Source organism: Drosophila tropicalis, unplaced genomic scaffold (genome assembly GCF_018151085.1).
Source record: "Drosophila tropicalis isolate 14030-0801.00 unplaced genomic scaffold, ASM1815108v1 contig_878, whole genome shotgun sequence".
NCBI classification, from domain to species: Eukaryota; Metazoa; Arthropoda; class Insecta; order Diptera; family Drosophilidae; genus Drosophila; species Drosophila tropicalis.
In genome coordinates, this window is record NW_027173374.1 from 14,485,462 (window position 1) to 14,512,188 (window position 26,727).

Here is a 26,727-nt window from a genome sequence, read left to right on the forward strand (position 1 = left end):
GTTCATTGGGCAGATATGCGGTCAATGTATACGGGTAACCCAGTCACTTTATGGAGGCTGTAAACAGATTAAAGTGTTATCTTATCACCGAAACAAGCACTTAATGAATTATTGTTGTCTATGAAATGTTTAATGTGAGCCAAATTTCTGCGAAAAATTTGTCAAATCGGTATACAATATGTATTTATACCCATATCGTTCCCATACTACAAGGTCGTTCGCCAGAGCCAGTTTGTGTATTTAATGTCGTTTATCAGCCGGGAGATTTTATCGCACGCTGCAGTTGATTCATGTCTGGACACAACAGAGCAGATAAGCTAAAACATAGGCTATTAATAGATAATTTGTTTTATTGTTTATGAACTAGATTTGGTATAAATATTTGTCGTTACCCTGACACCGCGACATAATCTGAGATGTGTAATGCGTCATGACTCCTATTTTCAATTTTTTTCATAAATTCGCGCCAATTGCTGGTGTTGGTTAACTATTGGCGTTCGATAAATAAAACACTCGATAACATCGAGTATCGACTTTTTACAAATCATTACTGTACAATCGATAACTGTTTGCTGTTTACGGTGATTATATCTTAACAAATAATTAACAAAAAATTCGTAGTGAAAATTAGTGTCCATGCAAAGAAAGTTAATAGAATTCAATAAATTAAATTGGTTCTTTCCGCGAATGCGCTGCCAAGCCAGGGATGCAATACATCGGCAACGACACAATCGACCAACAACTTGCAACCTTGCTTTGCTCGTTATCGCTACAGGGGAAAAATAAAATTAGTAACAAAAGCAAAATTATATTTGGCTGAAAAGTTACTTTAGCTGAGTGCCGTGGAATATTTAATTGCTTGTTTTGCGGCCAGCGTACGCCTCGTGCCTGTATCAGGACCAGGGACAAGAATAGCATCGAAGTAGGATCAGGACCAGGACACAAGACAGCAAGACCCAAGAGAGAGCAGCAGCAGCAGCAGTAAAACCGAAACGAAACCCAAATCAAGTTTCGTGCATTTCATCGTTCGTCGACTTCTTCTTCTTCCTCTTCTTCTGGTGCTGGGCAATTGGCTTGCTCCCCAAATCTATTATGAACAACAATAGTAAGCGGAAAACTCGACCTAGTGGCGGAGGTGGTGGTGGTGCCAGCGGCGGCATCTCAAGGTAAGAAGAAGCAGCCGCAGCTGCAGTAGAAGAATAAATGCAATGCAAAAGAAAAGAAAAAGGAAAAAACAGCAGCAGCAAAAAAGACAAAAGAAACAAAATCAAATAAAAACTGAAAGCAAAAGAGCAAAAAACACACATGCAAGAGGAAGAGTGTGAGTGAGTGTGTGTGTTTGGGGGGTCTCTCTGTGGGGCTGTGAACGGTACGCGAACAGTGGGGTAGCAGGGTTAGGGGCGGGAGCTGCTTTCAACTGCGCTGCCCTGACAAATTGAAAAACCGCGTCGACAACGAAAACGACGACCAACTAAACTTAGTCAGCCTCAGCCAGCGAAAAGAGCACTCTCCGGGTCCGGTCTCCGCTTGAGAAAGGTGAAAGCGCGTTTCTTTATGTGATGTGTGTGCGTTGTTGTTGTTATTATTGTCATTGGTGCAACCTAACCAAGAGGAATCCAAAAAGCATTCTTGGTGGTGGTCATCGAAAGACGACCCCAAAACAGCAAAGCAAATGCAAATGGCGCTTATATAATAGCCCAACCTAGTTAATGTGTATGTGAGTTTGTGTGTGTGTGTATGTGTGAGTGTGCTGGATCCTCAACATAGTTTCATATTCAGTAAACATATCACTTAATGCTTTGTTTACATTGGCAACAACAACAAATAGCTCAAATCATAATTTGCGTAAAGATTTCCTTTTCTGCTGCTGTTAATGATGGTGATGATGATAATGGCGCGGCTCGGGTTGCCGTTTGCCCATTGGCTCCCAATGCTGTTCCCCACAAATACAAAAATATATACATATATACTTATATATTAAGTCCGGTCGGACTGTCGGTCGGTCCCTGCTCCCCCTATTGGCGTCTTACTCGCACCCCCAATCTCCGCTGCTGCGCCCTTTAAAATTTCAATTGAAATATGACTGCATCACACAAACAAGTAAACGCACACACATACATACATGCATTGCATATGTATGGTCACATCCGCATTTGTATACACATTTGTATAATAAAAACATCGGTACCTACATATGTACATATGTATTTATTTACTTATAAACCGAGAATTCTGAAACTGAAGACTGTGCAAATATCACGTATCCAAAGCGTTTCAGATGAACCTCTCGTTTTGTTTAAAAAATAAAAATATTAGCACTGTCAACCTTAGGTAACCTCTCTTATTGAAGTGTATTGCAATAGAGATAAAGTAACGGTAAAACTACTGTTATTCCTATTTGTTATTTGAAATTCTATTTACTTCAACCATCTTGATCTAACGATGGATCAGGATGAACTGATCAGATACTTCTAAGATTTCCAATTGACCCCTGTGGTCAAGGATTCCATATACATACATACATATGTATAAAATGATAGTTTTTCCAGCTTGAAGATGGATCCCACTGTAAAGTGCCGTCATACTACACTTATAACGCACGTAGACACACACTCGCACAGTCTATTCTACGTACATTTTGCCTGCCACGGCCTCTTCTTTTTATGTTTCGTTCATATGCAGTTTCTTGCATTGTCAGCAGTTTGCAGTTTGCTGTGACGACGTCGCCTGCTGCTGCTGTTGTTGTTGTTGTTTCTTTGGCACACTTTGCCGCCCAATGGCTGTGTCGGGGGGCGCTCACAAATTTGGGTCACTTTACAAATTTGTATTTTTTTTTTTTTAGCTGACCGAACGAGGCACAGTTTGTTTTTGTTGTTGTAGTTTTAGTCGCTGTTCTCTTCTTCTTCGTCGCTTGCCATTTAATCTCCCTACTTAGTTGCCTTCGTTTCAGCCTATTTCTCGCTCTTCTCTCCCATTGCATCTTTCTCTCTTCTTGGTTGTCTCCCCCATACCTTCTCTTACTCTTGGCTTATCACAATGCTGGCGCACGCCACGCATGATTCATTTATGAAAACGCATACTGCTTCTCTTGTTTTTTTCCTCCTTTTTTTTTTGTTTTTCATTCACGAAAATGTTCAGAGTGCACGCTTCATGGATTGTTGCTGTTGTTCCTACACCAGCAGCAGCATTGTTGCTGCTCCAACCCCCTGGTCTGCCTGCCTGCCTCGGGTCTTGCCCACACACCCACGCACGCGGCGCTTCTTATGAGAATGTGTGCGTGTCTGTGTGTGTGCACTGAATGGGTTCGTTGTGCGTTTGGGCGATTTCACGGTCGTCGATCCTGCACGCAACCCCTCAGCCCACTATATAAGTATTCCTGGTCTTCCAATAGAAAGCTTTCGTTTCATACCCTTCTTGAAACTGTGGCATATTTATTTTCTGGTGATAAGGTGGTGTGAATATAAATTATTCTTAGATTCCATTTGTTTGATCTATTTAAGAGGGTATTTAAAGTTCGCCAAGGTCAAGAATAAGTACTCCTGCCCTACGATACAGTGTACTCTCATAATGCAAGTCAAGAGCAAAAAAGAAAACTATGTCTTAGAATCTCTCAGCAGATCAATAATAATGTTTATATCTATATATTTTACTGAAAAACACAAAACAATAAAAACTAATAATATTTATTTAAAATTCAATTAAATCAATACTTTTGTACTTGTAACTGGCTTTTAATCGGATTGATTAAGGGGTTTCCGAATTTACATTGTATATTTCTTACTTTGAATCATAATTCTATGTATTTTGACTCGATGTATACAGATACAACTCCAACGATAACAGTTTGAGGACAGCAAATAATAAGGCAGGCAGCGGAGGAGCCACATCAATTTCAACGTCTGGAGGAGGCGGAGGTGGGGCACGTCCGCTGGCGCAAGGCGTTTACAATAATACGTATTTCATGCACTCGGCCACAGCATTGGTGGGCAGCGTTGTGGAGGTGCGCCTGCGATCGGGAAATATCTACGAGGGCGTGTTTCGCACATTCTCGGGCAATTTTGACATCGCACTGGAGCTACCGGCGTGCATTAAGTCCAAGAATTTGCCGGATGAGGGCAAAGTGCCGAAACACATTATATTCCCGGCCGACACTGTTGTGAACATTGTGGCCAAGGACTTTGATTCGCAGTTCGCCACTTCGGCTGGCTTTCAGACCGATGGCGCCATATCGGACAAGTGCAATGGTGAGATAATACATCTGTCTACCTGCCAGTCATTTCGTCTAACTTACTCCTTTTATTTGTTTGCTTATGTCTATTTCAGGTGCGCGTCTGGATGAAAAAGAATTGGAGCCATGGGATTCGGGTGCCAATGGCGATATTGACATAGAGCTAGATGGCGCATCCAATGGTTGGGATGCAAATGAGATGTTCCGCAAGAACGAGAATCAGTTTGGTGTGACATCCACTTTTGACGATTCCCTGTCATCATATACAGTGCCTTTGGATAAGGGCGACTCACTGGAGTTTAAGGAGGCTGAGGCCAAAGCCGAAAAGTTGGCAGCAGAGATCGAAAACAATCCCGTTTGTCGCGAACGTCTGGACTTGGAGAATGGCGATGAGGAGGCGCTATTTGCAGCAGTTGAACGTCCAGGAGCGCACGAGCAACAAGATCAGCAACAGCAGCAGCATCATCAGCAGCAGCCGCATCAGAGGTCGGCCGAACGGGATAGGGAGCGCAACGACCGCGAAAGAGATCGTGAGGAGAGGGAACGCGAACGTGATCGTGATCGTGACCGTGGCAACAATAAGCCACGCGGCGGAACCGACTATCAACTGAGAGAGACCATGAGCAGTGATCGTTACATTACAAAGCAGCCGCGCAGCATCACCGGACCGCCGCCCTCACACGTGAGCAGTGGAGGACGCGACCGGGACAACAGTATGATGATGCAGCAAGGTGGCATGGGTGGACCGGGACAGGGCGGTGCAACGCAATCTACAGCCGCTCTCATACTGGCCGGCGGTTTGAAGAGCACTGTATCGCCCGCATCAAGCAGTGTGGCAACGGACACAAGCGGCAAATATGGAGGCGGTGGTCCAATGGTGAAACGTAAAACTGTGCCCCAAGGCGGCAAACTTATGCGCGGTAATCCACCCAGCAGTGGCGGAGGCGGCGGCGCCAGTGGCAACAATGCCTCCGTATCCCAAGGTGGTAACAGCAATTCGGGTGGCCATGGCAAGGGTGGCTACCAGCCGTCCATAAGCATGCAGAATCAATATTCGTATCAGGGCAACTCGCAGATCATGCACGGGTAAGCAACTAGGAGACAATTTTATTTTATGGAGAGATTTCTTTATATCTCTTTTGGTATTCTAATATTGCAGCTCTTCACAATATCGCAACCAATCTCACATGGGCGGTGGAAATAGTGGCTCTAAAGTTAATGGCGATGCGAACTCCAATGCGGGCAAGACACTTCCGCCCCGGCAATTGAGGCAGTATCAGGGTTCACAGAGTAATTCATCGCTTAACTACAGCGGGGAATCCCAGCCGATGGGGAAGTCCATGCATGGTACCCAAACTGGTCACTCTGGCCAAAATAGCAACTCTCCGCCACTTCAGACAGGTGGACAACAACAACAACAGCAGCAGCAACAACAGCAACAGCAGCAACAACAACAGCAGCAGCAACAACAGCAGCAGCAACCACAACAGCAGCAGCAACAGCAAACACATCAGCACCAAGGCAACATGCAGCCACAGAGCCAACAGCCGCAGCCACAGCGGCCACAACGTTCACGGGATAATCAGTTGCAGGATTTAAGACAATTTGGCCAGGACTTCCAATTGGCACCTAGCAACACTCCGTCGCAACAGCAGCAGCAGCAGCAATCCCAAGTACAGCAGCAGCCATCGCAGGTAAGACTAATAAAGGGAAGTTAATAAAACAATACTAATACTAATACTTATTGTAAAATTTTGTTGTTTTTTCTCAAGCCATTGCAGCAACAGCAGCAACAACGTGCTCTCCAGCAATCAGCCTCGCCGCCACAACAGCAACAGCAGCAAGGCCCGCAACAACAGCCGCCGCAGCAGCAACATGTGGCCATGCAACATCATGTGCCACCGCCTCATATACAGCATCAGGCCCCCTTATCACAGCCACACTATGTGCCTCAACAGCCACCACAACAACAGCCGCCGCCTCAACAGCAACAGCAGCAGCAACATGTACCGCCACATCTGCAGCAAAAACCTCAACAGCAGTTGGTACAGGAGCCACCTCAGCAGCCACCGCCCATTTATCATGCCATGCCGCCTCCTCAAACATCGCCGGTGGTCATTGCGTCGCCAGTGTTGCTAGAGCAACCGCCGCCTCCATTGCAGCAGGCTCCTCCACCGCTGCAACAGCCGCCACAGTTGGCTACTCCCAAGCCAGATGTCTCGCCGGCTCCAAATAACAGCAGCAATACAACTCCAACTGGCATAGCCAGTACGCCGACAACTGCCCCTGCGTCGGCACCGAGTGTTGTTGGTTCCGATAAATCTACGGCAACTGGAACAGCTGGCACTGGGAACGGCAGTGGCACCAGTAGTACCAGCACCGTTGCCAGCGGAAGCACGCCAGTGGTTAAGAAACATGTGCTTAATCCATCGGCCAAGCCGTTCACACCGCGGGGGCCCAGCACGCCCAATCCTTCGCGACCGCACACACCACAGACGCCAGTGCCCATGCCGGGCATATACACTACAGGCACGCACGTCCCGGCAGCGGCCAATCAGTCAGTCTACGTGTTGCACCAGCAGCATCCATTCCAGGCACCCACACACCCGCAAGCCGGACAGCAGCAGCGTATACGACGCAATAACTTTGGTAAGAGCGCACGCGAATAGCTTGTTGGTGATTGATTCATAATCATATCACCTGTTCTGTTTTGCAGGTCCCATGGCAACATCGCAGATGCATGTAACAGCCTCAGCGGCCACAGGTCAGCCACTGTTGGCCACGGCACCCATACAACAGTTCATACCGTATCAGCATGCGCCGCATCCACAGCATTTCCCATCACAGACATTTGCCCCGATGCCAATGCGCTTGTATCCGGATCAGCCTCAGCAGCTGCAGTTCATAGCTCAGACACCGCCTTCGACAACACCGTCACCGGGACAGCCGCATCAGACTTTCCATCCGCCACCACAGCCCTCCCCTGCCGGCGGGGGACCGCAGCCCGCATTCACGCCTCCCACACAACCGGCGCAGCCTACATATCAGCTGATGTGCGTGCATCCTTCCCAGATCATACAAAATCCATATTTCCCGCAGCCGCAGCCACAGCATCCGCCGCAAAATCAACAGTTTCAAATTGTAATGCAGCAGCAGATGCCGCAGTAAAATGCCACACGGCATTCGGCGACGACTGGCACAACGATTGGGTTGGGTTTGGTCTTTGGGCCACATATTGCCCGCCTGGGTTACTGTCGTCGTCGTCGTCATCATCATAGTCGTTGTGGAAATGTGGGAGCTATATGCGCAGCATTCATTAAGCAACACACACACACAGAGCACTAACATACACACACACACACACACGCCTATATACATTATTGCCAGCAACAACCACATAGTAAACATCATATGCCACATCCGCAACAAACTTGTGTGAACGCGCGGCTTTTGTTGTCGCTCCAAGCGATTTTTTTTCCTTTTCCACGCATACAAAACATGAAAAACACACACACCATTGCACCACACCCACACCTATACACAAGCAAACGCATACATACATATAATCATGTCATTCTTCAACCACATCCCCTCGCAGACCAGCAACACCAACAACAACAACTAGGAAATTATAAAAATACCTTTAAAATCAAAGGGAAACTAGTGAATTTTTTCAAATTTCAAGACTTCTGACATCGCACGGAAGCCAAAAACAACAACAAGAATAACACCAACAACATGAATAATAACAGCAATCACGAACCGAAGAATCGTCTTAAAGAAAATGCTAAAAGCAAACGTCTAATTGAAAATCAGAGTAAAATGCAATATTAAATAATGAGCGTCAGTCTGAACCAAAAATCAAAATCCAATTGATTATACAATTGATAGGCGCGTTGCATGAAAATAAAGAAACATTTTCAAAAAACAACAAAAAAAAAAAAAATCAAAAAATTAATATTTTTTTGTGGAATTGATAAAGTCAAATTAAGTCGATATTAAAAAGTTTTTGTAAATTTTTTCAAAACATTATACAATTTTTTCAATTGACATCAGTGCTATTGATATATAATTCCAATCTGATACGATTTGGCGTACATACAACATATTACTCAATCTTAAACTCTACCCGTAACCCACCCACTACACACATACACAGAAATCCGCAGCCCCACACAAAAATACAACTTTCACCCCTACTTCCCATACACAGACACACACACACAATACACATAGAAAAAGAATGAAAATATGAAGTGAAGCGCCAGGCAGACACCCAAAACCCAGAGTCATCATTCCAAGTTCATTTTTCCCCACAAGGCATTTACAAAGGATTCTGAGCTGATGAAGATTTAATTAAGAGATCTCTGTAAAAACAAAAACACAAATTCGAACCTTTGTTTGCTTTGTGGAAATGCGAAAATCGAATGTGAATCGAAAAGAAAATCGTAAAAACTGATTAATTTGATTGAAATTCAATTTTGTTTTCACCGCTCCTTCTCCAACTTTTCCATATCCTTCTTTTTTCTTTTTTTTCCCCCTCTATTCTAAATTAATATACAATTTTCTAAAGTCTATTATTTTTTATTATTATTCTTATTATTATTATACTTATTATATTTACAGAAAATGTAAAACGCATGAGTCTGAGTCAGGTTTATTTTTTCTGTTCTTTTGGGTTTTAGTGACTCTGTTGTCCTTCTAGAATTAAACACGTATTTATCCTTTTGCCCGTCACAGGAATCAGTTTTGATTATATTTGATTATGATCAAGAAGCATCTGTTGTGGTCTGTTTTGTTTTGTAAACCTTCAAGTTTCCTTAAATGAAAAAAGAATATTAAAAGAAAAAACAAAAAATAATAATTATTATAAATTTAAATAAAAACAAAAACAAAAAACTACAAAAAAAAGAAGAGAAAAAACAAAACATCAAAAAGCGTATGCATTTCTTTTATTGCACTCCATTCCAAACCAAGCCATCTCGGAAGGTCATCTCCATCAAGTGGATGAGAATGGTTATCCGGTTGGCTGGCTGGTTGGTCGTAAATAGGAACTACAATGTTGAGATTTCTTTACCCAAACTCGTCAAAATGGCTGTGATATGAATAGAGTCACAACATAAAGTCACAAACATTTTAACGACATGGTATAAGAAAGTTGCAGTCAATTCACTTTTTCTAAAGACACAATCCATTTCGAGCTGTTGCAGGAATATTCGCACGAAACTCATCAAAATGGCTGTGATATGAGTAAAATGGCAACATTTCACAACCCCCTTGAAGAGTTACGTAAGAAATTCCGTATTTCGCCGGGACGGATTCCAAAAAACACTTGTTGGCTCCACTCACTTGCAGAGTGCAATAACTCCAACCCCAGAGACCCCTCCCCAGCACTGTGTTCTCGTCCTTCCCTACGTCCATTATCCGTATGCAGTTGTCTCTCTCGCTCGCTCTCTGCCTCTGTTGGCTGGTACTCCCAGAATACTGAGGGAAAAAATGCAAAACGATGCTCATTGCAATGCCCATCAAAGCTGGCTGTGATACGCTTCAAATGCAAAAATATCTTTCTTCAGCCCTTTTTGATGACATTGAAAGTAAGACGCAATTCACACAAACACGGACACACACGAACACAGACACAGGATGGGGATACACTCCACTGGTTATAAATTATCCTGGTAAACGAACTCCTAATATGTACATATGTATGTACATACATACATATATATAAATTCACGTAACCAAATGCGATGATGGCGTTTGGGGCGACGTTAGCGACGTTTTAGAAAACGTAAAGTAAGTGACGTACAACATAAGCGGCTTTCGTTTTTCCATGTGTGTGTGTGCGTGTGCTTGTCTGTGTGTGTGAGTTTCCGTTTGTATTTGTGTGTGTCCGTATCCTGTAGTTTTCCTATTTCCGGCGTTTCTAATAATTTGATTGCTGGAGCTGGAACTCGACTAGAGAGGATTAGATTAGTCTGTATGTATGTATATTTGTACATTATCAATATGTATGTGTGTGCTTGAGTGCTGTGTGTATGCGCGTGTCAGTTTGCCCGCCTTGCGCAGGGTATGTTCGAACTGTGAACAACGTTATCCTTGCTTACGTTTTACTTTTTCTGTATCCTTCTTTGTTCTGTAGGTTAAGTAGCCGAAAACGTTGCATGTTGCATACATATGCGTAAGTTTGCATGTGTGTGTGTGTGTGTGTGTTCCGACGACCACCGCCCTCTGCTGCAGCTAAAGTGTCTGCCAAACAGTCTAACTGTGTTGCCTACTCTCTCTCCTTTCTGCCATTGCCATTCGCTTTTTGTCTATGCGTCTCTCCGATGTCTGCCCGAACGCGAGTGTGAGTATTAGTCTGTCTGTCTGTATGTGTGTGTGTGTACCTCTGTGTTTTCACCCTTAACGTGCCCTTCCCAAGAGCCGGCGGCCCAGCCATAACAGCAACAACGACCATCCACCGCTCCGCAACCTTTCCTCACTCACCCAAAAAGAAAAAAGAGAGCGCTCACTAATACATTGTGGCTAAATAAGTAAATAATAATGCATTCCTCTTTTTCTTCCATCCATTTTCTGTACGATCGCTTGCGGGTAGGTTAGGGTGTTGCCCATTCGGATGGCTGATTGATTTCTAAATGGGCACTGGGCACTGCTCCTACTGCAGTTCATGCATTCGAATAGTGGATGTGTGTATGTATGTATGCATGATTTGTGTTGTAGTTGAAACCATCCCTTATGTTTTCCGGCATAGCTCAGGCTCTGACATGGAGCAGCCCGGCCCGGCTCGACAAAAACCACGTCCCTCTCACTCTCTCTCTCTGCTCTCTACCTCTCAGTCCATCATCTATGCATCTCTCTTTCTCGCTCTCTTCCTTCTTCCTGTTGGCACTCTTTCTGTACATCGACATCTGCTTTGGTTTTTGTGTGTGTGTGTGTGTGTGTATGTGTGTATTACTACGAACGCAGACGGACTTGGGCTTGCCACCCACCCTTTTTCCAACAAAAAAGCAAACCTCATCATAGCCCATCGTCGTGGTCTTGGTTCTGAGTTCTGGGTCTGGCTTTGGCGCTGGCTCTGGCTCTGGCTCTGGTCGGCGTTTGTCGTGTGTATACCGAAATACGTAAAATTCATTTGTAGCTGTTGGTGTTGTTGTTGTTGTTGGTGGTGGTGGTGGTGGTGCTGCTGCTGCTGCTGCTGATACCGCCGACACCGTTGTCTTCACCTTGGTTGCTGCTGTTCTTTTCGTGTTGATGTTGTTGTTGCTGTTGGTGGTCCGCAAATACCAAGATGGATTTAATGCGTCTTTAATTAAAGCATTCTATTGATCTCGGAATCCATCCCATCCCGATGTTCTCATCCAATTGGCTTTCTGTGGTCTTCTTGTGCATATTCTGTATCCTGCGGATACCACACACAATCGAGTATTGTATTCTATCCTCGACAATGAAAGTATACCAAAACTTTTCGCATCCGTTTAATATGTATCTTGGTTGAATATCCGATGTAGCCGCTGTACCCGCAGTAGCCGCTGTAGCCTTGCTTGGCCATGCCTTTTGCCTTTTGCGCAGTTTCTAAATTTTCAAAAAAAAAAAAAAATGAAAAAAAAACCGAAAGAAACGCCTGTGTGTTCTTCTATACAAAAATTTTCACTATACGCTTTCACTAGAGTTTCACACTGATTAATCCATTTTTTGTTTAGTCATTGCAATTTGTTTGGTTTTTTCAAATTTTTTTTGATTATTTCTTTATTTATTTATTGTGCATTTTGCCACTCAATTGGCAATAATTTATTAACCGGTTTTCCTTGCGACGTTTTTCCCTTTTTTACAACCACACACACAGAGAACAGGACGAGTAACTGCCGTTGCGGCGGCTGCCATTCGCTTCTTTTCGTCCTTGTGTGTGTATTCGGCTCTTTGGCTGGCTGGCTAGGCTAACGACTTCGGCTCTCTGCCTCGGCATCTCGGCTGAGCTCGTATTGCGGTATAGTTTTCAATTACAAAACTCTGTCGGATGGGTGCGCGCGCTAAAAATGGGCAAAAAAGTCGCGCCCCCATCTGCCAACCACCGTAATACACACAAAATGTATTCGCTTTTTGTTGCTTCCATTTCACTTTCGACAATAATGCGCCGATGTGGTGAGAGCAAGGACTCACTTCCGCTCTCACACACTCACTGCGTTTCTGTCTCTCTCTCGCTCTCTCTCTCTCCCGCTCTCTTATACATAGCTGCTTTCCCCTGTTGCCTTGTAATTGTAATATCGAAGTGTTCAGTATCGATAATTCTATACTAAGGACTGAGTAAAAACTGAGCCGGAAGTGCCAAGGACTGAGTAAAAACTGAGCAAATGCTCATTTTGGCTGGGCGGGCACATTTAAAAAATGTACTCAGGATTAGTAAACAACCACGTATATCAAATCTAATCAAATTTGAGATTTATTAACTAAATCGAGAGAGAGATAGAGTATTTAAATTCTATTCCACAACTTTCATTAAACTGAAAATGCATTTAAATGTGTTGGTTTCTTTATTATTCATTCATAATTGTACAATTAAAAATACAAAAAATTGTTCAACAGCAATTAAAAAGTAGTACATGGAAAATATAATTAATTTTTAAAAATTTTACGAAAACAATGTTGTTAAATAAATATTGTATAAACACTGCCAATTTGTTGTTGTTGTTGATTTGCTTGCTAGATTCAAATATTTTCATTATATTTATGAATTATTTTGTAAAAATTGGACATCCATGATCCGGATCGTTATGTGAACAATAAACAGGGATCCGAAACCGTTTTTCAAAGAGTTTTACGATAATCGCAAAAGGTCTGGCAAGTTACTATACTAAAAAACGAGATACATATGTGAATTTGTTGTTTTTTGTTTTTGTTTTTCGTTTCATTCAAATGTTGTTTGTTGTAAATGGATGGACATATATGTTATGCCATGTTGCTGATGTTGTATGCGATGTGATATGCGTGATTGGGATGTTGAGATACAATTGTAGTACAGTTTATATATATATATGTATGTATGTATATATAGAAATATGGTTAGCTATTATCCTTCGAGAAAACCAAAAAAATGTGTGAGGGGAACGGGGATCTCTTATGTTTATCCTACTGCTCTGCTCCGTTAAGTAAACGCATTTATTAATAAGTATTATGTTAAACATGAGCTTAAAACGTATTGCAACAGGGCCATATTTCCAAAAAAAGGTGCTAATATTCAATTTAAAATTCATTTAGCTTGTTTTTTTGTTTACATTTTGAATACGCTTTTATGATTCGTGAGTCTTAATAACTAGGAGAAAATTGCTTTTGTTTTCAATGCTTACATTTTTTTGTTCATTTTTTTCTTTTTGCAGAGTTTTTTGTCTTTATGTATGTGTACCAAACTAACCAAGGATGTGTGTGTGTGTGTATGTGTGGGTCAGGACATTAAAATTACATTAACGATTATTAAATGATATAATAAATAACTAAAAGTAGCATACGTCGCGATATGTGTATGTATGTATGTGTTTTTTGTTTGTTTCTCACACTAAATGTTTATGTTTTATCAAATGCATATCATATATTCCGTTTCCCGGTGGCTTCCATTGTCATTCGGCGTTCTTGATTTCACTTAAATTGCGGCAGGCTTCCCGTTCCCTCTCCCTCTCCCGCTCCCTCTCACGTTCACGTTGTTCCTCCTCCATTTTAAGGACTTTACTCTTGAGACCACACAATATCTCGGCTGTCGCTATATTCTTAATCGCACTCAAATCCAGATGCTCACTGTGATTGTTATTGTCATCGTTGTCCAGATGCTGCTCCCCATGGCTGTTAGTCTTGTTGGCCTGGTCGATTGGATCATCAGTTGGTTTAGTATCCTGCTGTTGTGCCTGCTGCTCCAATTCTAGACTGCGATTGATAGCATTAAGCAGCTTATGCTTGCCCAGGGCCAAAGCAATTCCATTGCTGTTTCTATCATTGTTGTTGTTGTTGCTGTTTGGCTTGCTGCTGCTGTTGTTGTTATTCGAATCGGTTTCCATATCCAGACCACGGTTGTTATTATTGTCATCATACTTGCGATCATAGTCATTGGGTTCCTCCTCATCGTGACCATTGCTGGTTGAGATTCCCGATTGTTGTTCGACTTCGATTTCCTGTTTAATCAATTGAATATCTGGCGTGGATGCGGGCATTGTCGGAATGGTTGTGGGTGTGGGTGTGGGTGTGGGTGTGGGTGTGGATGCCGTTGTGGGTGTCTGTGGCCTAGCACGACTGCCATTTGCATTGGGCGTCTGTACCAGATTCAAGGCCTCTTCGTCATCATCATTGTGGCAATTGTCCGGTTTGCTGCTAACATTGCTACTATTATTGCCTCCACTATTGGTCAGATGATGATTCTCGACCAGACGTATCTTGAAACTGTTATTGTGCGTGGCTGGCGGCGGTGTCTGTGGCACAATTGTCATAGCGGGCCCCATAGATTGTCCAATATTGTCCTGGTCATGATGATGATTGTTATTGATCGCATCATCGTGCTGCTCGGCACTCGAATAAGAACGTTCCCTTTCCATCTCCTTTAATCTCTTCTCGCCGCCCAGCTCGGAGTTGTAATGCATAAGGATCTTTCGTTTTGCCAGATATTTGTGTTGTTTTCGTGCCGTGTCCAACATTTTCTTACTATTAGCCTGGAGGATGGCAAAGGAATTGTTCTCGGCCTCGGTCTGATTGTTGTTACTGATGCTGCCGTTGCTGTTGTTGCTGGCCAAATGATTGTAATTGTTGCTGCTGCTGTTATTGTTGTTATTGCGATTGAGATTCTTCATGAAAGTCTCGGTCAGGGTGGCCTTCGACTTTATGTGATCACGGAAGCCACCACCGTAGTTTGGCACTCCGCCACTGGACAGAGGGGTGGGACATCTGTTAGGGCCGTTCTGTTGTTCAAGTATTCCGCCGTAGCCACCTGCTGCAGCAGCAGCGGCATGGCCACTGGTAATGTTGACAGTGTGTGTTCCACGCTCGAAACGGCACTCGGTGCCATCGCTTTCATGTGGTGAGCTTATGTCGCTGGCATCGCTATCCAGGTTTTTCTGCAAATGCAAGTGAAAGTTCCGGTTACAGTTAAAGAGAGATGCAGGCGGAGCATGCCAACTGAAAACCCACCTCTGTGTGCAGCCCCTTGATCTTCATGGCCTCGGCCACTTTCAGAAAGACGGGCAAATCCTCATACTTCACATTCACCTGTCCACTGTACATGAAGTCAAGCAATCCCGCCATGTGGCTGGCCTCAACATCTGCCATCAGCAGAATGGGATGACTCGATGGATTCTCTAGAAAGATTTGCTGGAAATACGGACTGCATACAGACAAAACCTGTAAAGACAAAATGAAAAGGAAGAAGCAAGCAAGAGCTATGCATGAGTGCCACAGTTCTGACAAGTTAGCCATCAAGTTACCAGTTTGTGGGCCTTAAATATCTTGCCGCCGGCTGCAATAGTTACGTCCACCATCTTCTCATCCTTCTGCAGAGAGTGAAAGCCGCGACACATGTTGCCGTGGAAATTGTTCCACGACAGGAGATACTGATCGATTGTATTGGGATCTGTGTAAGGCTGTTGTTGCTGTTGCTTCTGCTGTTGCTGTTGATGTTGCTGCTGCTGTTGCTGGTGGAGCTGTTGTTGGGCAGCCTGATGCTGAGTGGCCGTGATGTGAATCTGTTGAGCAGTTGTCGGGGGCGAGCTGGGTCGCGGTGTGGGCGGCTGGTGTGGGTGAGCGTGATGATGTTGTTGCTGTTGCTGCTGGTGCTGCTGTTGTTGTTGTTGTTGCTGTAGTTGCTGTTGCAGGTGCTGCTGTTGCTGCTGTAGCAAATGCTGTTGCTGCTGTTGCAGGGCATGCTGCAGTCCTGGCGGCGTCGACGATGACTGCAGGCGGTGTGGATGTGGCGATAAAGACGGTTGATGACTCAGGAATCGCTGCTGTTGTTGTTGCTGTTGCTGCTGCTGCTGTTGCTGCTGCTGTGCTTGAAGATGTTGCTGTTGTTGCTGCTGCTTGCGCGCTTGCTGTTTGATTTTGACCAAATTTTCCTGTTGCTCCTGCTCCCGCTGCCATATCATTTCGTGTTTGATCTTATATTGCTGCATGGAGAGATCATCCACACTCTTCGACAACTTAACCATGTCGCTGTTGCTATTGAATTTGTTACTATTGCTGTTGCCCAACATTGGCTTCAGCTCGTACTTGTAATCGCCGCCAGCCCCACTAGCAGCAGCTGCCAATTTGCGTTCGGCTGCCAAGGCGGCACGCTCCTTTTGTCGCCTGATGAGCTCATCGATATCCATGTAGGCGCCGCTGGTGGCAGCCGCTATGGCCGATGCAATAATTGGGTCATCCTCGAAGACACTGTCATCGAGGGTCTCTTTCAATGTCTTGGTGGACGAAAATAGACGCAGCGATGGGTCGTTAACCTGATCGCTAAAATACACATCCATCAATGTAAAGAATGGCCATTCTCGTCGCTTCGGCTCCTCTGACATTTTGATGGCCTTGTACTCTTGCAGCAGATTGTTCCATTTTTTGATAATCTTCGACAGGGGCAGTGGCACATTAAGCTCACGTTCCACCACACTAAGACAAATAGAGTTAAACCTTTTGTGGAATAGATGATTTAGATGCTACTTACGCCCAGGCATATTTCGATGCATTACGTTTGCCAGTGAAAAGTGGCGATAGTTCTGCCCTTAGTCTGATCAGTGATTTTACTTTTTCCGCTTCCCCTGTAAAGAAATATGATAATCAGGGTTAGATGGATAGAAGTGCAAAGCGAAGACACAAGAGTGAGTGATCTTTGGGGCATTGATCTGAATGGATTGAGTGAAGTGAAGCTTTCCACCTGCCAAATGCAATGCATTGCAATTCAAGTTTCCGATAAAGACCTCTGGCCATAGGCGGCAGCAACAAATTATAGAAAACTACACCAAAGATTCATTGAACCCGACATACACAGTCGGATCGGAGTCGGAGTTGGAGTTGGAGGAGATTCGACCAACCAACCAAAGACTACAATCATCTGACAACGGATTGGCATAGCCATCGAACGAACGAGCCTTGTCCATTTACCACTGACTCTAGAGCTATGTATTTGTCTGTGTTTGTGTATGTATGTGTATGCCTTGTGGTTAATTGCTATAACGAATCTAGCAACTTTTACCTAACTAACTCTGAAAGACTATAACCAAAATCGTAACCGAAAACCGAAACCGAAAACGCTAAACCTAAGAGCCATGGGACAAGTCCGATACCGGAGATCCGAGATGGAGTCTTCAGTGGCATTAGTTGTCAGTTGGCTGATGTGCGATGAGCATTAGCATTAGCATTGGTTATACATACATATATCCATGTACATACATACATATAAAAGGTGTGTGTGTGTGTGTGTGTGTGTGCCTCTACCCCAACAACACTCAACGATCTCCTCCATAATGACTGAAAACTATTCAACGTTGAAGAATTCATTAGCAGATTTCACTTTCGCTCATGACGACGACAGCGACGACGACGGCGACGACGACGTTCGCGTTCGCTTATTTCTTTTTCTGCTGTCTTTCTTTATTTATTTATTTACCGTAATTTCTACTCGTTTACTTTTTTCTTTCTTCATTTCTTTCTTTTTTTTCGAATCTCGCCTCTTCAGGCTCTTTTCTTGTTTTGACTTTACTTTTTCTTGAGAGAAAATATTTTTGTCGAAGCCGGATCTATGTAAGTTAAGTGAGCGGCGGCGGCAACGGCGATGGCGACGACGACGACGAGGACGGCGGTCGCTTTGATTGGAAAGATTTTGGACTGCATTTCGATTCTAAGCAGGTTTTCTGGTCGATGCGATGCATTTACTTTCTAAAAATGTTCAAATTTCGAGAGTCTGTGTCAAGGCAAGGGCCATAGAGACACACACACACACAGTCAGCATGCTTGGAACTGCCATCAATCTGTCAGAAATGTTGGGCAATGTTCCCCCCTTTCAGACCCTATGCGATTGCTCTAATACCCTTGCCAAACACAAAAACCAACTATTTTATATTGCAGCGAGAGTCGCTCTTTTTTTTGTCCTTAAAATATTTTAAAAGCAGGTATGGATATTTCCGATTCGACTGCCTATTGCATACTTTGAGGGGGAGTAAGAATATTGTATCTTGTATTGTTGATTCAATTAATTAAGCAATCAAATCTGGATGCCTATAAAGATGTTACAGATGAGACGGGGATCGTACGATTCGAGATAGAGCCAATTAGCAAGGGTATTCCAGCAACGGTGCAGATTAACATTAGCCTAGCCCTCTGAGTTTTAAGTTATTTCGCTTTTTTGCATTAATGTTTTGAGCCGGAGCATTATAACCTAGACCAACCCAAATAGATTGGCTGGAGTGCGGCGTTAAATAACATCTCTCGGAGTTGGCAAAAAACAAAATTTGCCAAGCAGCCGAATACGCAGATACAAACAAACATAAATGAATAAGCAAAAAACAAGGCAAAAACGCTTGCCAAACAACCTCAACCTTCTGCGTCGATCTACGCGCTTGATCGTGACATATGTACACTCACACTCACACACACACAGAAACTCCACACATACGTACAAACATATATACAAGTTCCACGTTCCCCTTTCGCAGCAAATCGGGAAAGGGGAGTTACTGGGGGGAAGGGAGCCTCCACTTTTGGCCAGCACAAAAGTTTCACTTTCTTTGCAACAAGTTTTGTGTGCGTCTCACACACACACCAACACACACAGAGAGACAGAGACGCCCGTGGCCTCTGAAGTTGTGTCTTCTGGCACTCTGGCATGTTGCTCTTGGTTTCTACTTTCCGTTTGCACCCTTTTATGTAACCCAAATCCTCGAGTCGACAGCTTGCGATGCTGCTGCTCCGACTGCCGACTGCTTCTTCTTGTGCAGACAATCCACTTTGTCTGTCTTGGCAGCAGCAGCAGCATTTACCGTTAGTTTCTCTTTTGGCCTATATTTGGCCCAAGCCAAGCCAATACCCAAAAAGCTAAAAGTTAAAGCCAAAGCCGAAACTGAAGTTGTTCTTTATCTCTACCTCTCTCCATCTCTTGCATCTCTCCATCTCCCCAGCCATTTCCATGGCCATCTCCAGTTAACTTCCGTTTGGAGCACTTTCATGCCAGCCAAGAACCGGTTCTATCCCTCTCCCTCGGAAATGCATGGAGAAATGATATTTGTGTTTGGCGCTCAACTCATTTGTTTGTTTATTTGTTTGTTGGTCTTCCAATCACGTTTGGCTTTAACAATTGGCCTTTTGAATTTAGAATTCGAATTCGTTTTTGGGGATTGGCTCTTTACATAGAATATGGCGTTACATAGATATATCTACTGAGAGATATATATATAGGTATATGTATATGTATTTTGTGGTAAGCTTCTTTTGGCCGGTTTCGATTGTTTGGGTTTCGTTTCGCTTGCTTTCTTTTTGCCACGCTTATTTGGCTTCTTGCACTTTTCTTTTTCTTTCACTAACCAAATACGACAAGTCAGAGTGTACTACTATGTATAAACGTGGGTAAATCTGATATCTAGATACATATATATGTATATGTATATATATTCTATACCTACGTAGATACAAGTTTTTCTTCTTGCTTAATACATTGTTTGATTTAACATGGAATTGTTTACCGTGACGTTTCGTTTTTCATTTTCTTCTTTGTTTCTTCTGCTCTTTCTTCTGTGGATTCTTCGCGTGAGAATTTCTAATTGGGTCACAAGATTTCTTGTCTCTTTCTCTATATTTGTGTGTGTGTGTGTGTGTGTGCCCCACGACGATGCAAGCTGAAATTAATGAAGCATTTGACGTGCCCTACTCCCGATAATCATGCTGAAAGTGATAGGGGAGAATGGATTTAGAATAGATTCAAGATCGTTGCAAAGAGATAGAACAATTCAGGGGACCATAATGAATGTCAGATGACAGATGAAACGATGCTAACAAAATGGCCAAAACAGACAGAAATATAATATTTTATCTTTCTAACTGGCAGTCCATTCTCTGTGACGCTAACCGGATGAAATCCTTGCCCAGCTGGTGAAACCTTGTTTTTTAAGAATTCCAGTTATTTAGAATCCATTTCTAAGGATTTTATGGGCCCTGAACCTTTGAGTTGAAGCGAAAACGACAACAACTTGCCAACAAACTCCCACTCACAATTAGAGTCCTAACGAAATGAGCCATGAGACGGCTGATGCTGCTTTCGAAAACAACAACAAAAGCAAAAGACCCATACCAAGCAAAGTTGCAAGTTGCAGTTGCAGTTTTCTACTTCTGTTGCATTTCTGTGGCATTTTCTCTTGCAAGCTCAACCACTGCTCAAAAACCGCCAGCAGCAGCAGCAACATCATCACCAGCAACAACAACAACAACACCAGCATCCTCAGTGCGCATACGCCCCATAGTCTTTTGGTGTAAGTCATCGACCAGCAGCAACAGCATTTAATTCTCGGCTTTTACTTTCTCCCAAATGATGCACAAATGAGTCAAGCGAATGGCAAAAGAAATACTTGTAGTTGTTGTAAATGTTTTTTTGTTTCTTTTTCTTTTGTTTTTGCCAACGAATACTTAGAAGAAGAAAGCCAAACTAAAGACAAAAGTCAAAGTTGCTAATAAGCTGGAAAAACGAAAGATGAAATAAACTGAAACTGAGCAACTTGTTGCACGCTGTTTTCTCTTTATATGCAACTACCTGTGTGTGTGTGTGTGTGTGTGTTTGCAGTTGAATGTACGTCAGCCAACTGTGGAAATTCCGAACTACATATAATCATGACCAACACCAGCATTATCATCATTATGATCATCATCATCATCGACATCGTCAGAAGTAATTTAGGAAAAAATATTTTTTATGCGCTCACTTTGTGCATTTCTCTTTGGGAAAGAAAAAAAATTGTTCATGGTGGCTGCTGCAATTGTTGTTAGTAGAAGCCAAAACAGTTGCTGTTGCAGTAGTAGTAGTTGTTGTTGTTGTTGTTGCTGTTGTTATTGCAGTTGTTGTAATCTCATTGTTAACGAGAAGGTTTATGAACTTTTACAAAAGATTTTCTTTCTTTTTGTTTGCCATGCACTTGGAAGTCCAGCAAAAGCTTTTTATTTTTCGAAAGTGCAACACGGCGTATGGTTAACTTCTGAAACACAAGTGTGTGTGTGTGTGTCCATGTGTGTTTGCATGTGTTTGTTTGTCTTGGGTGCAAATATTTAACATTTGATTATTTGCATTTTCTAATTGTTGTTGGTATGATTTAATGGCTTGCCAATGAACCGTTGGCATAAACAATTTAATGTTTAAGAAAAACACTTTTGATTTCGAAAATTATCGAAAGCGAGAAAGAGAGAGAGGGTCGATCCCTATGTAGATGGTAATAGAGCAACAGGTGGAAGTGGTGTACATATATGTGAGTAGGGGGAATTGAGGCCTATTAATATTCTTATCAAGACTGCTAAGCACTGCCTATATACATATATATACACACACACACACACTCACTTACTCACACTGTTAACAACTTATAACTTTCACTTTGGGCTGTGAGAAGCAGCAAGCAGCAGCAGCAGCAACAGCTCTAATGTTAATGTAAATAGCGGTAAGAGCCAAAACACAGTTACATACATACAAACATCTATATATACTCATACATATACACATACACGCACAGTATTACGTGCCGTAGATACATTCGTTTAGATATTGAAACAAAGTCTCCTGATGAGACTTTGGCGAGGCTTGCAAAAATAAAAAATTTAACAGAAAAAAATGAGAAATAATAATAATAATACAACAAAAAAAAAAACCAAATCATTTCCAACTATTGTGGATTTTGAGGTTTTTTTTTTTTTTTTTTCATTTGTTTTTGTTTTATTTTTCAAGATACAAAATCAAATTAAATTGTGGGGCATCTTACATAAAATAACAAAAAAAAACTTAACCTTCCTTCCCCACGCGAAGCTCTTTTTACTTTTCAGTTATTTGTTGCTAACGCTTTTATTGTAGTTGTTGTAGTTGTTGTTGTTATTGTAGCAATTATGCACTTAACAAATTAAAATTTGATGACTTGTATTTTAAAGAAAATTAAATATATAAACGAATGGCTTTCTCTGCAAAAATACTTTATGCATGAGATTTATCTCTGATTGATTGCTCATCATCTTTTAAATCAAAGGGACCTTGAGTCATCAAATATATCACATATATTTATATGTCTAAGTGGTTAGGAAACGGAAATTTAAAAATTCGAATATAAAATGAATTCAGGGATGTAAAATAAATGAAATTCTCTCCCCAATGGATGTTTTAAGCTGCTAAAGTCATCTTGACTTGAGGACCTTTTTTTGTCGGATTTCTACCATTGCTCATCCTTAGATAAAATATTTATATTTGTTCATGTTTCCATTCCTTTTTTTTGTTAAGAAACTGAGGCTTAGACTCAAACATCTTCCATTTCTGGGTCATTTCTGTTGCGTATTATTCAATTTTAACAATACGAAACGAAAATAGCAGCCAGACAAAAAGCACCAAAAACTGGATGAAACACAAAGAAACATTAAAATAAAAAACCCAACACAAGTAAAGTAAAGTTCGTGTGAGCAGCAATTGAAGCGAACCTAAAGTGAAAGTTCTAATAAAGCAGCGAGCCCCGAGCAAAAGAAGCCCAATCAAAATATGCAACCATGCGGGCCACCAACGAAAAAAGAAAGAGGAGAAAAAATGAGTGTTGCCAAGAGCTGATGAAGTGGGGGGGCGATTCCCCTCACTCACCTTCCTCACCATCAGGCTGTTTCCCCCTCTTTGCTGGAGTGGAGTGCTTCTTGTTGCGGTAGTCCAACTTGGAGTGCGAAAGAAGAGGGCAAACAAAGTAAGGTAAATTAAACATTTCTTTTGCCACTTCTCGCACAAAAGACTGATTTTGATTTCTTATTGTCCGTTTTTTTTTTTTTCTTTTTGCGACAATAAACAAATCAAATAATACAAATCTCTCATCAATTTAGAGAGAGAGCAACAGAAACTAGGACTACTTGGATTAATTAAACTATTGTCTTCATTTACTTTCAATCAATGTTAAGGTGTTTCAAAGTCTGTACAAGAGCAAGTATAATTTTTTCATTTGTATGGTATTTTAGTTTCAATGGCCAATATTAATAAGCCATTAGCTAAATAAGCTGGGATAGCTCTTTTGAGAAACCTTTTCAAGCATGATTTATGGCCGCCAAATCTTTTTTTTTCACTTCTTTCCCTGTCCGCCTCACTCTTCATTCATTTGTTTGGCTAGGCGATTGCATAAAATCATTTTTTTTGGCTTAGCAATTTCTATGGTCCAAAACTTCCCTATCCATAGTCTTCTTTTTTTTTGGATCACGTTTGATGGCCAATTAAATGTAAGTGAGTGTTAAGAAAGAGCAAACTGCCAGAGCATTATAAAAGAATTAATAAGTGCTTACATAATGCTTGAAGTACACACTCAAACAATACATTTTCTTGCTTTCTGCATTATTTTAGTTTTTTTTGGACAAGGAAGCGAATGGGGAATGTAAGAAATACACGCAAACTAACTAGATGAGGTAGAGAGGGATTAGCCAAGTTAGAAAGCAGAAAGCAGAAAACTCAAATTTGATGAACGATGGCAACTAATGACTGATGACTAAAGCTGATGATAATGATCATGTTGAAGATGTTTATTGATTGTCAACTTATGTTCCCAATTTTCACTCAACAGTGAGATGACATGACATTGGACTTGTTGCCTTTTTGTGGCTGATGTTGCTGATGCTGTTGCGGCCAACAACAAAGCAATAAAATTGCCTGTAACTTTCCTAACAAGCCCCAGCCAAAAAGACAAGCAACCTTAAGCGAATATTGCATAACTGCCATACCTACACACACACGAACACACACGCAGAAATCAAGGGGGGAATAGAAAACCGAAATAACACTAAAGAAATTGATGTATGTGAGTAATATAATTTGTAGCGGTTTATCAGTTAACGGTATTGTTGAGCAACCTCCACTCGAAAAACAACTTCAACACTGCGTATACATTTTTTATAAACTATATAGTAGATATACTCTCTCGCCAACGCCAACTGCGCCAAAATAAAAACCCGATGAGTCATTCTAGATAATTGCGCATGCCAAAAAAAAAAAGTCCACTTTCAATAACAATAATAATAATAGTAGTACAACAAATCGTTATGAAACACAAAAATATCTAAATAAATATTTAATAAAAGCCCAGCTTATTGCGTATACGACATGTGGAACATTACAGCTCGACTTTCGAGAGAGATCCACACGCATCGATGGGGCAGACTGTTGCAATCTGAGGGCCTTCGAGTATTGGCTGGGACATTGAACTCGAAAACAGACTCGTATCTTTATATTCGTATTATGCAATGCGACTAATTATAATGGAAATGGACAAAAGCGTTATGAATTCCATATGCAGATGATGGCTCGATCGTCTTGCGAGAATCGCTTGTTGGCAATGAAAAGTGGCTTTCAAAAAAGTGGGTCGCATTTTTGCAACAGGACGACAGACGACCAAACGAGAGGAACTGCAACATGAAAGGAGACAGCATGCAACATTTAAGACACTGAAAAAACTTGTTACTGTGATTGGCTTTAGAAGCGAAACGAGATAGAGAAGGAGAGAAGAGGCTAAAGAAAGAAAAGAAAAATACGAAGCAACAACTTTCACCTATTAATATTCGTGTCGTACAAGCAGCAATACTGACTGAGGCAGAGCAGCGGGTACAACAACAACAAAGACGACAACGACAACAACTTCGTTTGCTGCTGCTGCTGCTTCTGACGACGACGACGACGACGGCAACAATGTCGAGTGTTTTGTAGAAGCAAAAGAAGAAACAACAAATGTAACCTGGAACCATAGTGCCAGTCGCTAGCGATGCTCAACAAAAGCAACATCAAGCCATGATCAAAGAGGGTAAAATTCCATTCGTAACTGGCCTAAAAGGCTATTCAATTGAAGCTTTGAAGCCTCTCTAAGAGATTACTTTGAAAGTAACACCAAAGATTTATAATTAAGCATCATCATTTAGTATTTAATTTAAAGAAAATATCTTTTATACTCAATTTATATTCAACTTACAACAATATCTCGTCGAGTATTGGCAATTTGCATTGACAGTGGGTGCCATTATCTCGTTGGCAGCCATATCCAATGTGGGTGCTGATATCCTTGCTTGCTGTGTGTAGTATATCCTTTTAATGTATTATGTGTTATCCGAATGGTTTGTATCTATTTGTGAAATAATTTAGAGTTTTTCTCACTTTCTGGTAGTTGTTTAGTTGATGTATAGTTATTTGTCTGATTTCTTGATATTCATTATATACTCTCTTATTTTCCAGAGGAGCGGGGGATATGTAGGTATTTATAATTCAAGCGGGCTCACGTTAAACACTTTCACTTTCCACACTTTTTGACATGCAGAGAAGAACACTAAATCAGATTCAGTTCATGGAATATATATGTATTTAATATATGTTGAGTTATAGACATTAGAGGTGGGCTGGGTGACTTGGGCGAGAGGAGGAAAAGGAGCAACCAATATATTAGAATTCAGATCGCGTTCAAGTCCAGAGAAGTCAACATTTTGATGGATTGAATGGTTTTAGTAATCAATAGCAGGAGCTTATGGATATTATAAGCAAAATCATTTTGTCAATTTTCGTTTGCTTTTTTCTTGGTTACACTTTTTAGGCACTGTTTTAGTTTTAGTTGAGATTTTACCAACGCCTGGTCGGAATGGCTTTCTATGAAAGTTGCGTGTGGTTGGTTCCGAGTGTGTTTTTGTGTTGTTGTTGTTGTTGTTGCTGCTGCTGGTGGTGCGGCTGGATTGAAGTTTACTTTGGCGATTCTTGCGCGCCGACCGTTCGAACGTAACGTCTGCCTCGGACCACTGTAGACGTCTGTACGGCAGCTCAGTAAGAAATTTCAGACCAATCCATTTTGTTTTGCGGCGACGCTTTCGCTTACCACACATACACATGTAAACACTCTCCAACACACACATACACAGTGATAGAAACTGAGACAGAGTTACAACAAGCCAAGGTGGAAGCTCTGCCTCGGCTTAGTCAGTTGATGTTGTGGTTCTGCTCAGTGTTTTGTGCTTTTACTTCTTTCTTTTTCTCTCCATCGCTATCACCATTTCCACACACACACACACACACACATACACAGTCGTACATACACCGACTCGCTCTCAGTTCGAGTTTGGTTCTTCGTTGAAGTCTTTTGTTTTGGTTCGTCGTTTGTTTGCCATGTGCTCAAGAGCCTGACTCTGGGTCTGAATTTTTTTTTTGGGGTGTGTATGTGGTGTGTGTGTGTAAGTCTGCTTGAGAGTTTCGCCTTTGGGAGCTCTGCTTAATTATTTTACAGTTTCAATTCCAAGACGTTCCCAAACAACTTGACTTTTAT

The 26,727-nt window shown here is 42.0% G+C and overlaps 2 protein-coding genes across 3 annotated transcripts; one reads left to right on the forward strand and one right to left on the reverse strand.

The window, feature by feature from the left end:
- Positions 1 to 583: 583 nt before the first annotated feature.
- On the forward strand, positions 584 to 9,156 carry Atx2 (Ataxin-2). Of its 2 annotated transcripts, none has more exons than XM_068301801.1 (6): positions 584 to 1,166; positions 3,823 to 4,244; positions 4,324 to 5,314; positions 5,388 to 5,922; positions 6,001 to 6,877; positions 6,945 to 9,156. In XM_068301801.1, the coding sequence occupies exons 1-6, from the start codon at positions 1,093 to 1,095 to the stop codon at positions 7,394 to 7,396; spliced, it is 3,351 nt and encodes a 1,116-aa protein (XP_068157902.1). In that variant the 5' UTR covers positions 584 to 1,092; the 3' UTR covers positions 7,397 to 9,156. The 2 variants fall into 2 exon arrangements, with proteins under 2 accessions (XP_068157902.1, XP_068157903.1); XM_068301802.1 differs by lacking the exon at positions 584 to 1,166 and adding an exon at positions 1,423 to 1,536.
- Positions 9,157 to 12,921: 3,765 nt separating this feature from the next.
- On the reverse strand, positions 12,922 to 26,191 carry LOC137585827 (putative uncharacterized protein DDB_G0279653). Its single transcript, XM_068301803.1, has 5 exons — positions 25,396 to 26,191; positions 16,908 to 17,001; positions 15,685 to 16,852; positions 15,392 to 15,601; positions 12,922 to 15,318 (listed from the first exon to the last, which is right to left on the reverse strand). The coding sequence occupies exons 1-5, from the start codon at positions 25,460 to 25,462 to the stop codon at positions 13,840 to 13,842; spliced, it is 3,018 nt and encodes a 1,005-aa protein (XP_068157904.1). The 5' UTR covers positions 25,463 to 26,191; the 3' UTR covers positions 12,922 to 13,839.
- Between the last annotated feature and the right edge of the window lie 536 nt (positions 26,192 to 26,727).

What these genes read in the sequence shown, in the direction of transcription:
- Atx2 (XM_068301801.1), top strand. Translation starts at nt 1,093, where the DNA reads ATGAACAACAATAGTAAGCGGAAAACTCGACCTAGTGGCGGAGGTGGT. An exon ending in CATATCGGACAAGTGCAATG is followed by an intron (nt 4,245 to 4,323) that starts GTGAGATAATAC and finishes TGTCTATTTCAG; the next exon opens with GTGCGCGTCTGGATGAAAAA. An exon ending in TACAGCAGCAGCCATCGCAG is followed by an intron (nt 5,923 to 6,000) that starts GTAAGACTAATA and finishes TTTTTTCTCAAG; the next exon opens with CCATTGCAGCAACAGCAGCA.
- LOC137585827 (XM_068301803.1), bottom strand. Translation starts at nt 25,462, where the DNA reads ATGGCTGCCAACGAGATAATGGCACCCACTGTCAATGCAAATTGCCAA. An exon ending in ATACTCGACGAGATATTGTT is followed by an intron (nt 17,002 to 25,395) that starts GTAAGTTGAATA and finishes ATTTCTTTACAG; the next exon opens with GGGAAGCGGAAAAAGTAAAA. An exon ending in TCAAGGGGCTGCACACAGAG is followed by an intron (nt 15,319 to 15,391) that starts GTGGGTTTTCAG and finishes TTGCATTTGCAG; the next exon opens with AAAAACCTGGATAGCGATGC.